The 18603-nt window shown below is 36.0% G+C and overlaps 1 protein-coding gene across 1 annotated transcript in view; it reads right to left on the reverse strand.

Annotated features, from left to right (window-relative positions):
- HLTF (helicase-like transcription factor) overlaps nucleotides 1-18603 on the reverse strand; it is a 94602-nt gene that overhangs the window by 42919 nt on the left and 33080 nt on the right. The window contains exons 10-14 of the mRNA XM_006874398.1: nucleotides 16035-16128; nucleotides 14067-14146; nucleotides 13931-13975; nucleotides 11825-11899; nucleotides 3072-3169 (exon numbers count right to left, since the gene is read on the reverse strand). Of these exons, the coding sequence (XP_006874460.1) occupies nucleotides 3072-3169; nucleotides 11825-11899; nucleotides 13931-13975; nucleotides 14067-14146; nucleotides 16035-16128 (392 nt within the window). The remainder of the gene's footprint in view (nucleotides 1-3071; nucleotides 3170-11824; nucleotides 11900-13930; nucleotides 13976-14066; nucleotides 14147-16034; nucleotides 16129-18603) is intronic.

The following is an 18603-nucleotide window of genomic DNA, read 5'->3' on the forward strand; positions in this document are numbered from 1 at the left end:
CTCCGGACATATTGTCCGGAGGAAACAGTCGCTGGAGAAGGATGTCATGCTGGGTAAGGTGGAAGGTCAGAGAAAAAGAGGAAGACCCCTAACGAGATGGATTGGCCAGGTGGCATCATTGATGGACTCAAGTGTGGCAGCGGTAGTGAGGTTAGCCCAGGATTGGACATTGTTTCATTCTGCTGTGCATGGGGTTGCTATGAGTCGGTTCCAACTCGATGGCATCTGACAACAACAACAAACTCTGAAATACTCTTCTTAAAACCATCTTTCCCAATCTCCCTTATTCACAACAAATTTGCTTCATACCTCACTGAAGCCCTTTTCAATATTCCCCAATTTTCTCAATCCAGTCCTGCCTTTATCTGCCTCCTATACATTTTAGTACATGCTTTTGTTGATCTACTGAATTACTCATCTTCTATCAACACCTAATTCTTCTAATCTACTTCCTCAGCCCTAAAATCATATTTTCACATGCTCTTTGAAAATCATAATGTCGCTATAAAATGTATCCAATTTTATGTGAAAACCATCTGTCACTTTATTATGATTATGTAATTCTTTCTCAAAATGGTCATTACCTATCAAAATCTTAACTACTCTTTAAGACCTACTATAAGTCACTTCTTCCATTAAGCCTTGCCTGTTATCCTTTAGTTGGAGAGAATGTCAATGTTTTTGACCAACTAAATCTGTGTCTATGTTTCTCTTATAGTATTCACTACATTCTGCTTTGTCTCAATTATGTATTTAATTCCAGTATATTATAATTTTGTTAAGTCAGGAATCATGCCTCACAGAGTATTTTTGTTCAATTTTACCCAATCATTTTGAAATAATTATGCAATAATCAAATTCACTACCAAAATAATTCCTTTGCTAACCAATGTGACTTATGACTCCCTACACATCTTTTAAAATAGATGAAGAAAGTTTTAGAGAAATCAATAAAAGATAGTCTCAATTCACAAAATGATGTAACTAAAGACAGAAAAAGTGATGCAGGATCAGGAATGAAATTAAGAAATGTGTTGAGACTACTACTAATTCAGAACTCACCATTTTATATACATCTTATTTTTACTAACTTTATGGGATTACTTAACTGATAGCTAGTATTATTTTATTCACTTCAATTATGAACTCATAAAAAATTTAAATCACAGTAGCAAATTATCTTAAGTATACTTCAAACTTTATTGCTAGCATGTCTAAAAATGTGCTATTCTGTTAAATTAGAGACAAACAGGAAAACATTCTAACATAATGCTCTTTCTCCATACCTTCCGATCGTTGCTCTGCCTTCATTTTTCACAGACTGATAAATCTCTCTCTCCTCATTTGAAAGTGTAATGTGCTGAATAAATACTTTACGTTCTGGCAATTCCAAAACAGGTTTCCCTTTAATTTTGCTTGTCTTTGTTCTTCTAAGTGTAATATTCTTAATTAGGGACTGTAAACGCCTAGTCAAAATAAAACAAACTATATAAATTTTTACATCTATATAAGTTTAACAATATTAAAAAATATTTTAATTTATTATTGTTTCATAAACTTAGTAAAGATTGCTTTAAAATCCCCAATTTGGGCTTTTTTCTAACTGGGTAATTACAAAAGTACTCTACAAACAGAAAATAACAACAACAACAAAAATGCATTAAATCCACCTCTCAACTCCATACTTGTCATACTTTTTAATCTTCTGATATCTGTTATTTTTCTTAAATTCTTCTCCACCCCCATTTCTGATAAAATCACTTATCTTTTTACTTCTCAGTTATCTTGTCAACTATATAACATTCATCATTCAAATTCTTACTAAGCACCAAACTAACTGTAAGATACTGCACTTAATACAAATATAGGAATACAAACATGAGTAAGATCTTACATGTTCGAGAAGTTTACTGGTAATACGGCAGTCAAGATATATAAACTATTTTTACAAAGTAACATAGTGCTGAAAACTAAAAATGTGAATGTTAAGAATTCAGAAAAGGAAGAAATGCTTTCCACATAGCGCAAACCCAAAGGAAGCATATGAATTATTTTAGAAAAAGTTTTTTTTAACACTGAAGTATTTAAACATGGAGTCCTGGAGAGGCGCTGCAGGTTAATGCACTGGACTGCAAGATCGGTTTGAACTATATAAGGTCAATGATTCAAGCCCACCAGCGACTCCTCAGAAACCTTATATATATGTTATATATATATGAGTCAGAACCTTATATATATGAGTTACATATATGAGTCAGAACCAACTCAGTGGCTTTTAAAAACAACAACAAAGTTTATAAATACAATTTCTCAGCTGAGAGTTTAAATAGTAGTGAGGAATCAAGTGGACAGTACTGCAACTAGGACAGTGGTTTCTGAACCTGTTTACTCCAATTAGTAGACATACAAACACATGCACACTAACAAAAACAAATATTTCATAATCTTACTATGTATGATGCACCCAATTTTTAGAAACCTTTTATATTTTCCTTTGTAATGCTGATAATTGCCACCATTACAATGATTTTACAACCCATACTGTAGTGGTTACGAATCGGGCTGCTAACCCCAAGGTCAGCAGTTTGAAACTACCAGCTGTTTTGCAGGAGAAAGATGAGGCTTTCTGCTCCCATAAATATTTATAGCCTCGGAAACCCTGTGCAGGGTCACTATGAGTCGGAACCGACTCCATGGCACATAACCACCACCACCACCACCACAAACTTTAAGGAGCTCTGGTAGCGCTGTGGTTACGAATCGGGCTGCTAACCTCAGGGTCAGCAGTTTGAAACCACCAGCCGTTCTGCAGGAGAAAGATGAGGCTTTCTGCTCCTGTAAAGATTTACAGCCTCGGAAACCCTATACAGGGTCGCTATGAGTCAGAAGCGACTCCACAGCATATAACCACCACCAACCACTACAAACTTCAAAGGAAAATTACCTCAGTTCAGCATTTATTATCCTAATTTACCCAATAATTATCTGATTGTTTTAAAATGTTGACAGAAATTTCTGAGTGACTCTAATACAAATTTGATCATATTTTTAAAGGACTTTAAAAGACTTACAATCCAGTTGCTTAACACAGAAAGAGGGCAGATGATCAATGTTGTTCTTGGTTTCTCTTCAAGATCAGTTTTCTTTGAATCCTCCACTGCAGATGTTCCTGAAAAGACCAATCATTAACACAACTTTAATGCATTTGCTCCCTCAAATATAAATGAAGTCAATAACATACACTATTGTACTCTGTAAGCTAAGATCTTAGGAAGGATCAAAATTAAGTGGATGGAGTTCTGTTTCAACCTATAATGGAATATTGGGATTGGACTGCCACTTAAAACAATTTAAAAACCAGACGATGATTACATATGAGGGAGGTAAAAAAAAACAAACAGCTAACTGGGAAACACCAGAAAAACTGTGGAGTACTTGGCAAGGTTCTATTTTCTGATGTAGAGATTAAGCTGAGCATCTGTTTTATGTAGTTTCCTGAACTTCATAGTTAGCTTCCAAGATGACATCCAAGGATCCCCACCTCACATTCCTGGTATTCACACCCTTATATGATCTCTTTCCACACCATACCAAGGTTGGTCTGAGCAATCAACAGTTCTTGTTAGGTGCTACTGAGTCAGTTCTTACGCATAGCAAAACTAGAGGAACAGCTGGTGAGTTTGAACTGCCCACCTTAAGGTTATGCTATAGCACCACATCAAGACTCTAGGATCATCAATTAGATAGCAACAAAATGATAGTATATCACTTCTGAGATTAAATTATAAAAGATTGCAGCTTCTATCTTGTACACCCTTTCTCTCTGAATACCTGACTCTGGGACTGTCTCTCTCTCTCTTTATACATGCCAGCTACCCTGTTGTGAGGACAATCAGGCAGTCTATGAAAAGACATACATGGTGATGATTTTAGGACTCCAGTAAACAGTCGGCAAAGAATTGAGGTCTATAAACAAGCCCATGAACTTAAAACTATATAATTATCAAGTAAAATCTTCAGGTGATTAGGCCTAATGACTTGATTGCAACTTTATTGGATTCCCAACCAGTCATATCCATTCAGCTAAATATTGCCCCACACCAACAAACTATGTAAATAAAATTATAAATATCTATGGTTTTAAACTTCTGAGTTTTATAACTATTTAGCACACAGTAATACAACTCGACGGCACTTAACAATAACAATAGGTAGCTAATATATTTATTTACAAATTCTTACACTGTGCATAGATACATGGACTCAGGCTGAATGGATAAAGGAGAAAGAGTGGGATATGTGTGTATATATATACATATACACTCACACACATATATCCCACAAAAATATGAGCTCGAAAGATGGTACTTATACAGGAGTATTTACTTTTCCTATAAGCACAACTCTGAATGTGGTGGAGCATACAGTGGTCCAAATGATACAAACTTCCTATATATTATCAAATATCTTAAAGGAAACAAGTTGATGGGTCTGGGGGCTCAGGACCATAGTTTCAGGAGACACCATGGTCAATTGGCCTAACATGGTCCCCAAAGACAATGTTTCACATCCTGCTTAAATGAGTAGCGCCTGGGATCTTGAAAACTCATGAGCGACCATCTAAGGTACAGGTAACTGGTCTCTCAATGTACAGAAGAGTAATAAAAAGTAAAGAGGCTTGGAATCAAATAGTCCATTTGACTAAGGAAACTTAAGAACATTAGTCTCCACGATTCTTGACACCGGAAGAACTAGACAGTGCCAAGCTACCACTGCCAACTGAGACCGGAAGAACTAGACAGTGCCAAGCTACCACTGCCAACTGCTCTCAAAGGCATCAGATTAGCAGTTCCCAAAGAAAGTGGGAGAATTTTGAACCACCGGGTTGGCAGTTTGAGCCCACCAACCACTCTGTCAGAGAAAAATTAGGCTTTCTGCTCCTGCAAAAAAGATTTAAAGCCTCAGAATCCGTATTTAAGGTTGCTATGAGTTGAAACCAACTCCATGGCACTTAATAGTAACAACAATGTGTCAATCACCAGGCAAAGCAAAAAAAAAAAAAAAAATAGTTTTTAATAAGTATGTCTATGAAGCAGTAAAATTATTCATTGTATTAGATCTTGACCCTTGAATACGTGTCTTTTTAATATTCTATGTAAGGAAATGAGAACTATGCACACAGCACTTCTGATCAATACTGAAGTACACCAGTCAGTCAAGAAGAATCACTTGTGCAGCTGTTGGATTTGCAAATGGAACCAGCCTGCATTTATCATAGAGCTCCTTTTTTTATTTATTTAGTTTTTAACCTAAATGTACGACTGATAGACAAATTTTTGTAATACAGAGTTGGCAAACATTTTCTTGAGCTTGTCAGTATTTTCTGGCATGGACAATATTTGTTTCCAATGTCAAAAACCAAATTTTTGAGAAAAAAATGAGAATTTTGGAAAATTGTATTCACTGCCATGAGTTGACATATTCCCAAGACTTTCCCCAAGACTCTTCTGAGGAGATGGGTGGTAATATTAACAAATGTGTTTTTTTTATGTTATATAATGTGTCAATATTTAAAAAGAAAAAGAAAATGGGATAAAGTGTGTGACAAAACTCAAAATTATTAAGAACCAAAAAAAGATGACAGAGTTTACTGGTCAGAAAGGGACTGGAGGAACCTAAGACTATGACCCTTGACCACCTTTCAGGTTTGAAAAGGACCCTTTTGGCCCAATTTTACAGTCATGGAGCGGACAGATATGTAAGTGGGACTACAACACTAGAATGGTATGCTCACTATGGAATGGTCAATTATTCAAAATCAAAAGGGCAATATTTTCCTAAGAACAAAGTTGAGAGAGGATAAAAAGGTGGATGGAATGCAAATAGGACAGGGAGGAAGCAGGACAACTGTTGTTAAATGGAGAAGACTGTAATCATTGAGATGAAACAAAGGATTTATTGAAAAGTAAAGCTAATGATCTTGTCTGTAAACAATCCACAATAAAAAGTTTAAAATAAATATATCATACATGAAGGAGGAAAAGAGCAAAACGTCATTAAAAACTCAGCAAAGACAAGACCAAAGTGGTTGTCAGAAGACACTGGGAAACTAGCTCTTGAAGTTAGAGAAGCTAAAGTGACTCAAAGAAATGATTAAGAAAAAATTTTCTGAAGGCAGCTTGAGAAAACAAGTCAAGTATTACAATGAAATGTGCAAAGACCCGGAATTAGAAAAACAAAAGGGAAGAACAAGCTCAGCATTTCTCAAGCTTTCAAGCTGAAGAAAAATTTCCAAGTAACTGTTTTTAATATTGAAGGGTTCTATCCGGTAGCGTAGTGGTTATGAATCGGGCTGTGAATCACAAGGTCAGCCGTTGGAAACTACCAGCTGTTCCGCAGGAGAAAGATGAGGCTTTCTGCTCCCGTCAAGATTTACAGCCTCAGAAACCCTGTACACGATCGCTATGAGTCAGAACCGACTCGACGACACTTAACAACAACAAATATGGTCAGCAGTTTGAAACTACCAGCTGTTCCACGGGAGACAGATGAGGCTTTCTGCTCCCGTGAAGATTTGCAGCCTCAGCAACCCTGTATAGGGTCGCTATGAGTCAGAACCATTCCACGGCACATAACAGCAACAAACATGGACAACTGGAGATCTAGTGTGGTGCCATAGGATAAGCACTGGACTGGAAGGTCAGTTTGAACTCACCAACCACTCCTTGGAAACCTAAACAGGGTTGCTAAGAGCTGGAACTGACTTGACAGCACTAACACAACAATGGACAATATGGACTTCTGGTGTGGCGCTCTAGGATCAGAACTGGATTGTGAACCACGAGGTAAGCAGTTCAAGCCCACCAGCTGCTCCTTGGAAACTCTATTCAGGGTTTTTATGAGTCAGAATAGACGATGGCACTTAACAACAACAACAACATGGACAATACGATGTCCTGGTGTGGCAATGTAGGATAAGCACTCAACCATAAGGTCGGTTTGAACGGCAAGGTCAGTGGTTCAAACTCACCAACTGCTGCTCCTCGGAAACCCTATACAGGGTCATGATGAGTCACTTAACAACATGGACAATATATTGCAAAATAAAGATAAGGCTTTCTACTCCTGAAAAGATTTAAAGCCTCAGAACCCTGTAACAGGGTCGCTATGAGTTGGAACCAATTCTAAAGTACTTAACAACAATGGATGTACATTAAAGGTACAAGTACTACAAATTTCACCAGAATAGGACTGAGACCAATGTGTATAAATAACATTTAAACCCTATGGAGTCCTGGTAAGTAGGATCAGTATTAGACTGCTAATCACAAGGTCTGCAGTTCAAACCCACCAACCGCTCCTTGGAAAGCCTGTACAGGGTCGCTATGAGTCAGAACCAAATCACTGGCACTTAACAACAACAGATATTACAGGCATCCTGGAGTGGCGTTGTGGATAAGCCCCGGACCTTAAGATAAATCTGAACCACAAGGTCAGCGTTTTAAACTCACCAGGGTCACAAGTCAGAACTAACTCAACGGCACTTAGCAACAACAGCAAATACCATCTTAAAAAATAATAATAATTATCTATCTATCTATATCTGGTGTGGCGCTGTGGGTTAATGTGCCAAACTGCAAAGCCATTTGAACTGCAAGGTTGGTGGTTCAAGCTCACCAGCTGCTTCTTGGAAACCCTATACAGGGTTCGCTATGGGTCGGAATTGACTAGATGGCACTTCACAACAACAACAAAATATCTATCCATATCACTTAACAACAACATCTATCTATCTATATCATCTTAAAAGAAAATTATGATTACAAAAGAAATCTGACTTGTGTCCATAAATATCAGTCCAATTATTGATCTTACAAGAAAAATAAATTAGCCCAGAGAGTCACGCTTCCCCTGATTTTAACAAGGACATATATCAACTACTAAAATATTACTATTACTATATTCTACGAAGAGTCTAAAAAATACAAAGATAGTGCTTACACTCTTGACATGTGGCTATGATATATAACTTACTGCAATTTTAAGAATATTGAAAAGGATGTAGTGCATACCTCAACAATTTATTCATTCAATAATTCAACAATCTACTAAGCTAACAGTGTAACAAACCATAGCAAGGGTTAGGGGTACGTTTGTGAATAAAACGAGGGTCCTTATATTTATGTATCTTGCATTTTAAAGAGGAAGGCAAGCTATTATTTATCCTTAAGTTATACATCTATCATTATATAATGCAAGAAAAGTGGTAGGAAAAAAATTAAGTATGATAAGAGTATACAAACTGTGAGGTGGGAGCAAACAGTTGAACTGAAGTTTCTCTGAGAAAGTGACAACTGATTAGAAATCTAACTGAAGTGAGAGCAAGCTAAGCAAATAGCCAAAAGTAATTTGCACACAACAGACTTTCAACAAATATGCTACAATTTTGAAAACTCACACTAGTTATTTTCAATTTTCATCATCTAAACAAAACATTTGTAAAATATACTTTACTTAGGGTATATAGTCTCCTTAGGGTACCTTCAAAATAAATGTCCAGTCAAAGTAGTAGTTTCCAAGGAGATATGCTGAGCCAGTTAAATTCAAGGGAAACAGGTCAGTGCAGAAGATAATGGAGATTTTTTTTTAATTTGTAAGGGGTAAGTTAGCTTCACAGATTTTCTCAAAGGAAGATCTTGTAGGCTTATTGTGAAAGTTTTTTTGTTTTTGTTTTTTTAAATATTGAAAACAACATTGGCGAGAAAAAAGGTTAGGAAAACTGCTGCAAGGAATTTTTTTCCATCATAACAATTCAGCTGCGCATTTTTCTCAAGTAGATAGGTCTGTCCTAGGAAATTTCACTGGGAGTCCCTATTCATCCCAAAGCCCTGATCCTGCCCCTTCATGATTCTTTTTGTTCCCAAAATCCAAAGGAAAATTAAAAGGAACATAATTTTAATCCCTCAAGGCTGCCCTAATAACTATTTTGGCATGATATAAATCTAAAGCAAATAATTCAAGGAAGTATTGTTGTTGTTAAATGCTATCGAGTCAGTTCTGACTCACAGCAACCCTGTATAGGGTTTCCGAGGAGTAGCTAGTGGGCTTGAACCACCCACCTTGCAGTTCAAACCAACTTTGCAGTCCGCACATTACCCCACAGCGCCATATCAGGACTAAGCAATGGAAATATTGCCTTCAGAAGTGCACAGACCTAGATGGAAGATAACTTATGAAACAATAGCTTCATATTTTAATAAACTTGTTTATTAATATAAATACTAAGGATCTCTATGATTTTCTAGAAATACTTCTTGACTTACCCTTATATATTAACATATAGTCACTATCATGATAGTAACACATATATTAATATAGTGACTGTATTTTAATAATCACTATCACATGATAGTGACTATGTATTAATCTATTACAGTAGCTATATATATGAGGGTAAACCAAGAAGTATTTGTAGAAAATCACAGAAACCTTTAGTAAACAAGTTTATTAAAATATGAAGCTATTGTTTCACAACTTACTCTCCAGCTAGATCTATCTACTTCTGAAGGCAACATTTCCATCTCTTAGTCCTGGTGTGACAATGTAGGTTAATGCGCTGGACTTCAAAGTCACTTTGAACCACAAGGTTGGTGGTTGAAGCTCACCATCTGCTCATAGGAAACCCTATACAGGGTTGCTATGGGTCAAAATTGACTCAACAGCACTTAACATCATAAACTAAGGCAATATGCTTAAGCTATTTTTCTCCCAATTTACAGCTTACTTACTCAACAGACAGTTATGTTCCTCAGATTTAGGCACCCAACACTAAATGGTTTCAAACACAAACTCCAGCAGATAACAGCAGAGAATTTAAAGTTCTACAAATTGACTCTTCTCTGTTCCTCTAAAGTGAATCTGACTTAAATGTTTAGTAGCTTAAGTTCATAATGTTTTTTAATTCAATTTGATTGAGTTAGACATTCTATAAAATAAAATAAAATAAAATAATTTGGCTACCTTTTGGGAGTAATTAAGCACAGAAATTAACTCTAACCTGAAGTCATTGTATCCCATCCACCAGCTTCATATCTGATGTGCTTTTCCTGTAGCCTGCAATGTTTACCATGTTATCTCCCTTATCAGCCCAAAGTAGAAGAGATAGGAGGAAGACTGTTACTGAAATTTCAAGGAAAATCAATGAAAGATGTGTAATACATGAACATGCATGTACTGTCACTCACATAAAGCAAATCTTAAAATTTTCCTGTATTTACTTCAAAATTCTTTTAAAGAGAAAATAATACAGGTACAATTTAAAAAAAAAAAAAATCCCTCTTGAACAAGTCTTCTGATCAAAATATCTTTTTTCCCCAGATATAATCACCAAACTAAAGATGTATATCCCTCCTCTGTATGTTTTCATACACTACATGCCTACTAGAGTGTGGTGGGGTACTGCAGGATACACACTGGACTGCTAACCAACAAGGTTGGCAGTTCAAATTTACCAGAGGGTTCTCAGATACCCTTATGCTGGGTCTCTATGAGTTGGAACGGACTCTATAGCACTCATCAACACATGTCTACTGAACCTATATGTAACTATACATTTAAAAATATTTGAAAACCTTATATAATATAGTATTCACTCAGTATCTATTGCACCACAACTCATTTTTCCTCTACAATGCTATAATATTTAAGGTTTTATATTTATTAACATTTGTAATACCAATGTATTAATTTTATCTGATGTTGTTGTTCAGTGCTATCAAGTTGGTTCTGACTCACAGCAACCCAGTACAGGATTCCCAAAGAGCAAATGATTAGTGTGAACTTTGATGCATCCTCAGTGTGGAAAAGGAAGGAAACAAAAATGCAAATATAGTAATTTGTTCCAGATCTCTACGTTGTTCTTAAGTGCTGTTGAACTGGTTCCAGCCCAGAGAGAACTTGTACAGGGCTTCCAAGGAGCAACTGGTCTCCAGAACCTCTTTTAAAGTCTTCCTGTCAGAAAGAGATTTGGGAATGTGATGGCTCTATAGGATAAACACTGGACTAGAAACCACAAAGTTGGTTTTTGCTTCTGTAAAGATGCGCAGTCTTGGAAAATCCTACCTAGGGTTGCCATGGGTCGGAATCAACTCAAAACCACTTAACAATATCATAAACATTTATATTCTTAAGTAGAGTTTTTCTTCTCTTATGATTAAAATTTTAAAAGATCACTGAATTTTTTTAAAGAATTATAATTCAAGAACATTTTTACTATAATTTAACTTAATCTGTATTATATTATACTTTAAATGTCATAAATTGCTTTGCTTCTTACTAGAAGATATTTCTGTGCCACTAAGAGAAATAAGAAACCTTGTAAAAATTTTAACTTTGGATTAATTAAAACAAGCAGAACAGAAAAAAGTACCAGGAGAAAAACACAGAAAAATGTAGTTTTGTTTTTAATGAGATTGTATATGTGACATAAAACTATCAACCACAGATCAAAAAGGGCAGAATATGCCCAGGGATAAAGTTCAGAAAACAGAGATGAATAGGAAAGATGGATGAATGAAAATGGAAACCACAGGGAAGAAGTGGCAGGAATACTGTTACATTGTGGGGACCATCACAAAACGTGTATGAACTGCTGAATGGGAACACAAATTACTTTGTAAACTTTTATTCAAATCAGAATAAAAAAAATTTTTTAAGAAAAAAGATTGTGTGCCCTCTTCTTGTAATGTTATTTGATAACTTATACATCATTTAAATTAAAATAATTGAAAACATACCCAAACCCTAGGTAATCAGAATTACTGACCCTTTTTCAATATTTTCTTTTTTGATGTAAGTGTACATGCGAACTCTGGATCTTCTTTAATCTTGGAAGATCCTGCTGAAGGAAAACCACAGAATTATTAAGATATAAAATTTTCCCCCATGCTAAGGTACACATACTAGGGTTAGAAGAATACCACTCTTCCCCATTCTCTAAGCTTATGCTATTAAATAATAATATTTAATAACCAAAGTTGCCACTTCTAATACTAATCATTTATCAGAGAAGTGATATATATGGCTTTATGACAGACTGTAAAAGGCAGAGCTTTTTTATGGTTGCTAAGTGTCATAAAGTTGTTAGATGTCATTAAGTCAATTCTGACTCAGAGATCCAATATAAGAATAAAACTACCCCATAGATGAACAACTTAGATACTGGCTACCTAAAATTGGGAGGGGTGGGAGTAGGGGGACTATAAAAGCACAAAGTGACTGGCTTACAAGTTTTCAAGAGGGAGTTTAGTTTCAGAGTGTGCAGGGGAAGGTAAAATCCCCAACTGAACAGTTTTCATCTTGTCTAGACAGGTCTGGTGAAAAGAGATGGGGATAAGAATATGATTCAATAGTGAGTAATTGTTATCATGACTAATTGTGACTGTCACAACTGTAAAGGTAGACATTTTGTAACAAAAAGAGGGGAGTAGTTAATCATAACAGTCCAGGAACAGAGGACCCTGAGACCATCAAGAGAGAAGAGCATAAACAGAATGTGGGACCCTATCCATAGAAGTAACAACACCAGAGATGGAGCAGTGATGAGGACATGGAGGACTGAGGACTCCAGACTCATAGAAAGAGAAAGGCTATATGCTTGCAGCCAGGATGCAGGATGCAGGCTTGCAGAATGTGCCCTTTGGTTGTGATTATATATTCCTGAGTGTTTTTGTGTACATCCTTAAAAAAAAAAAAAAAAACCCAGAGGGAAAAGAAGCAAATACTATTTATTGAATGATGATGTACGGAGATTGTAATCACTGCAATGAAATAATGAGTGCAAAACTGCCCTATAGTATTTCCTATGCTGTTAATCTCTTCAGATGTAGATCAAGCAGGTCTTTTCAGCCACTGGATGGGTCTGAACTGCCAATCTTTCACTTAGCAGCCAAGCAACAAACCACTGTGCCACCAGGGCAGTCATCCGCAAAATGATCTTGCTTCCAGGAGGAAAAAAATTTAAGAATTATTTTTTTTTTAAAACTTCTGATAATGAAGCTGCCTAAAGTCTGTGAACATTTGTTTTCCAAATTCAATATAATGACATGACTAATTAGGAATATGTAAGAAAATATGACCTAAATTTGAGGAAAAATAAAGCATGTTTTGAAGTCCTGGTGTGGTCCTGTGGGTTAATGTGATGGACTGCAAAGCTGGTTTGAACTGCAAGGAGGCAGTACAAGCTCACAAATTACTCCTCGGAAACCCTATGATACAGGGTCACTATGGGTCAGAACCAACTCGACAGCACTTAACAACAACGACAAAGCATATTTTAAAATTAGAGGAAAAAATAAAGATACTAGTTACTTTTACATCTATATTACAATGTAAATTAACAGTAATAATAGGTCACTCTCAACCTACTTTCATAATTATTATGTATACAGATACAAATAAAGATTTTTGTAAAGACATTTTATAAGTTGATGTTAAGTGCTGTTGTAATTACAACTCACAAGTACCCTGTACAGGGTTTGAACTACCAACCTTGCAGTTCAAACTTAATCCTGCTCATCCAGTGCATTATCCTGCAGCGCCACACCAGGACTCCATTTTATAAGTAGTAGAATATTCCCTGTATTTTACTTGAAGTTTATTTAAATATGCCTTCTATTTTAATTAATACTATTCAGTTTCCCTCATTTATTTAATGCCATTTAATAGTATTATTAGTAAGCTTCATTCCATGAAAAGATGAAATGTAAAAATCAGCCATGTTTAAGATCTATTACTAAGAATTTAAAGCTGGAAATATAAAAACCAATACGTAGTTTTACTTTAGTAGTCAATGAGTCATAACCAACTCGACCACACGTAACAACAACAAACAAGTATAGATTATGGGTATGAAGAAAATGTATACACATACCTTTTCCTCTGCCTTTAGTCTCTGATTTTGCACTTTTCAGCTTGCCTAAAAACAAAACCACATTAAACCTAAAATGAGTCATGCTAGGAAATACGAATATAGATTCAGTATCAAGTCAAATTCCATTTCATACTACCTTTTGTTTTCTGTGGCAATTCACTTGTTTCAAATTCCTCTGAATCACTGCTTTCCATATACTTGTCAACTGTTTTTCTTCTAAAATTAAGTATTCACAAAGAAATCTTTTATCAACCCACAATAAAATGAGAGGTGAAAATTAAAGTTTAATAATAAATGCCATACAAATGCTTGTCTTGTTCCTGATTGTTTTTCAAAAAATCTCAAGGGAAAGTTTTTATTTGACAAATGAAAGTCAAATATACTAAAAAAGCAAACTGCTTTCCTAACTAGATGCATTTACTACACAAACTATAGTATCACCAATTATTACAATAAACTGGAAGAATTAAACTATTCTAAAAGGATGGTCATTTCAATCCTGAATTCAGTATTTAATAATTCCAATATTTTGTAAGGTTAGAACAGAAACAAAAGGCTCTTAGCACAAGTTTTCTTTCACAAGGAAAACTCTCCTATGGAAACACAACAGCACAGTGGTTAATTATCTAAATACAAGGGACATGAGTCAAGACTACCTAGAACAAAAATCCTCATTTTCCACTAATTTAGGCAAACCATCTAATTTTCTTCTTTCTCATGTGGACAATGGGAAAAAAATACAATCTACCTCACAAGACAACATGTGCTAATATATGTGAAAGCTTGATTCATAAACATGTTATGTATTATTAGTATAAAATGTGTGATGCCTATAGTTTTCGTTTCGTCATGTCCTTCAATTTGGTCTGGTTTATCAAATAATGCTGCTTAAGGTCAATGTAGAGCTTAAGAACTGAGATCTAGATAAGTAGTCTGTGCTCAGTCTAAATGGATATCAACGGAAGAACAATGAACAAAGCCACAGCTTTAAGACGTGCTGGTGGAATAGCTAACAATGGTCCAAACTGGTGGTGACATTAACAGGGATTAGACTATGCAACAAAAGTCCAGTATTTAAATCTACTTCAGAGAATAAATGAAGCCTGAAAATTTAACAAGAGGCCAGATTCAAGGTGATAACAAAGGAGCATTATGTGGTCTATTTAAATCCTCCTTCCAGTCTGATTGATACTCTCCATGTAACTTTATGAACCTCTTGCAGCTCACTAGTTACACTCTTGGCTGCTAATGAAAAGGTTGACAGTTGGAACCCACTAGCTGCTCCACGGGAGAAAGATGTGGCAGGCAGTCTGCTTCTACAGAGACTTACAGTCTTGAAACCCTAGGAGGCACCACTCTGTCTTATGGGGCACTACGAGTCACTGGAGTCCTGGTACAGCATAGTGGATTAATGCGCAGAACTGCAAAGTCAGTTTAAACTGCAAGGTCTGCGGTTCAAGCTCATTAGCTGCTCCTTGGAAACTCTATACAGGTTGCTATGGGTCGGAAGCAACTCTACGGCACTTAACAACAACAACAGCTAGTCAGTGAGTTTGGTTTTTGATATAAATAACTTTATCATGTTTTATTCCCACTAGAAGTAAAATTAAAATGAAATTAAATGAACAAAGAATGTTTTCTCCAAGTCATCCAATAACTATTATTTGGCTTTAATTCCTTAAATCCATAAAGAAAATTCTTCTAACCTAGGTGAAAGTAAAAGAAATTAAAATGGTAAAAAGATGGTTATTAAAAATTAGCGATCCACATTTTCTATAGATCAGTATTTTCTTCTTCTCAACAATAAAATATGAATGCCCTAATCCTGCTTTAGAGCTGTGAGTTAATATGCTGAATTGCAAAGTTAGTCTGAACCGCAAGGTTGGTGGTTCAAGCTTACCAAGTTGCTCCTCAGAAACCCTATGGATCAGAACCAACTTGACAACTCACAACAACAACCCTAAGTCACAATGACTTTGGTAGTTTCAAATAAAAAAAAATATATTTGTAAGAACAACCTGAGACATAATGATTACATCTATCTCCTATATATAACAAAACTGAGTTCAAAAAAATAATAATCAAACCATAATACACAGTTTACCTTTTAGGACGGGAGCTAAAATATTCTGATATGGAGTATTTATTCTTCTCCTTCACATCTGAAATACTGGGCTCTTTGCTACATCTAGATCCTTCTATTTCAAAGAAAAAGACAAATGTCATAGAGTATTACATTAACAAATTTGTCTTAACTAGAAATACTACCCTTAACTGGGTTTTCCAATTCAGTGGTTCAACTTTCCTAAGATCTTCATTCAAGCCCTCTGTTTTCCTACTCGCTTTGTTTCCTAACCTAGTATTTTCTCACCAGAAACTCTTCAATTTCTTATGACCCAGCAATCTGTCCCATGTAGTCAATCCACACACTTAGCTACATTTCCTGCAGTATGAAACTAATGAGAGCTGCTGAAAAAAAATAACCACCACAGATCAGTGGTACTAAAATTTTAATTTTCAAATTTCCCTTTCCACTAGACAGAATGATCATTTGTATGGATTCAAACCCTTTCACTCCCATCATATAGTTTAATTCTCTTCACAAAGAAAACCAAATGCTATCTTTCTATTTTTCTATCTTTATTCCCTCATTTATCTATATTTTCCCTCAACCTAACCTCCTTCCCTTCTAACTCAAGCAAGATATCCCCTTCCAAGTCATCTACCTATTTTCTTAATCAAATTTCCTCCCACATTATCAACCAGTTTTTTGTTGTTGTTGTTGGTTTTTCATTTTGTCCACAATACAATCTCTTCGTAGCCATGGTTTCTTACAGCTAAAAAATCATCAAAAACAAAAACCTTCTACTTTAACTTCCCTCTCCAATTATTATTCCAGTTCTCCTTTCCCAATCTCAGCAAATTAACATTGCGCAGTTTTTCCAAATCTTCCTTTACTATTCTTATCTTAAAATCTTTTTCAGAGAACTTCTGGGGCAAGATGGTGGAAGAGGTAGACAAGCTTAGATCTGCAACAAGAACATATGAAACAACAAAGTAGAACAGACAAAGACAGTGTGGTCCTCCAACTCTGGGCTTCAGAGAGCAAAATACAGCACTAGATTGAGGACCAATTAGTAGAAGACATTGACAGGAGCGGCAAGAAATGAGAAAAACAAGCAGTCTGTCAGCTCTCCTGGAGCAGCTCTCGACACAGCAGCCCAGAGGAACAGGAAGTGGCTGGGGGTTGGCTGCAAGGGAGGTGCAGTTCTCCTGTTTCCCATGGCCTCCTGGTAGCCAGGGGGATGGCCAGGTCCTCACCATTACCAGTTCAGCAGCACACTCTCCTACAAAAGCCTCTGTTCTGTCTAGGGTCAGTTGGACACCAGGCATACACCACCCCAAGTCTGGAGGAATGTGAACCCACCCTGAATACAAATAGCAAACAGAGAACTGCATTCGCACTTCCAGTCTCTACCACATCCACAAGGAGATAGTGAGCAACTGAGAACACACTAAAATACAATCATCAATAAGTATAAATACAGTGACATCACAAGTCTCAGAGACAACTACAGCTTACATTAAGAAAAAAGACAAAATGCTTCAAACAAGTGACGAAAATACACTCAGAAAATGTAACACCAGAAAAGGTATCAGAACTACCTGGTTAAAAAAATTTTAAAGAATGATGAGTACATTCAATGGATTGAGAAAGCTGCAGGGTGAAATCAAGGAAAACACAGGCAAATCTTCAGACAAATTGAGGAAAACACTACAAAATTAAATTGTCAAAATAAATTAAAAAATTGGAAGTCATACAAAAACAGCAATTTGAAAACCAGAAGATTAATATTAAGAATTCAGAAATAGATAATACATTGAAGGACAAAGAAGTAGAATTGAATCAATGGGAGGCAGAATTACTAAGCTTGTCTTTTCATATTTCAGGATGTTAGGCAAATTTTCTTCCATAAGTTCTTCAACTATCTCATCTCCTCTGTGGTCTTCTATGATCCTTCCTGTTTCAGAACTCCCAATAAAGCTCAGATTATTCCTCTTCACGTTGTCCTGCATGAATCTTAGACTTTCTTCAGATTTTTAAAATTCCTTTTTGTGCTTGCTATCTTAACAGTATCATGTTGGGTAAGGTGGAGGGTCAGAGCAAAAGAGCAAGACCCCCAGTGAGATGGACTGGCAAAGTGGCAGCATCAATGGGCTCAAGCATGGCAACAATAGTGAGGTTGACCCAAGATCAGGCAATGTTTCCTTATATTGTACATAGGGTCGCTATGAGTCGGTACTGACTTGATGGCACCTTAACAACAACAGTCTTGTTCCTGGACATGAGCTGAGATCTTCTGTTGCTGTTTGTGAATTTTCAATAATTAGATTTATTTTCAATAATCAGGTGAACGTATGTTGGTGTATTATTAAGTTTTCTGATTATCTCTTGGTTGATGTGATCAGGACATGGACTTCCCTTTTCACTTCTCTTACTACTCAACTCAGTAATTTTAGCAAGTGTTAGCTACCTATTTGGTGTATAGCAGCTGGTATTGGCTCTTGCTCAGAGGGTGGGATTTTATAAGCCACGATTATAGCTTAGCTGTATGACCTCAATTGTTGTATCTTCTTGGGTAATGTAGGGAGACAAAAAGCCCTCCTTAAGG

This window comes from Chrysochloris asiatica, unplaced genomic scaffold (assembly GCF_000296735.1).
Source record: "Chrysochloris asiatica unplaced genomic scaffold, ChrAsi1.0 scaffold00274, whole genome shotgun sequence".
NCBI classification, from domain to species: Eukaryota; Metazoa; Chordata; class Mammalia; order Afrosoricida; family Chrysochloridae; genus Chrysochloris; species Chrysochloris asiatica.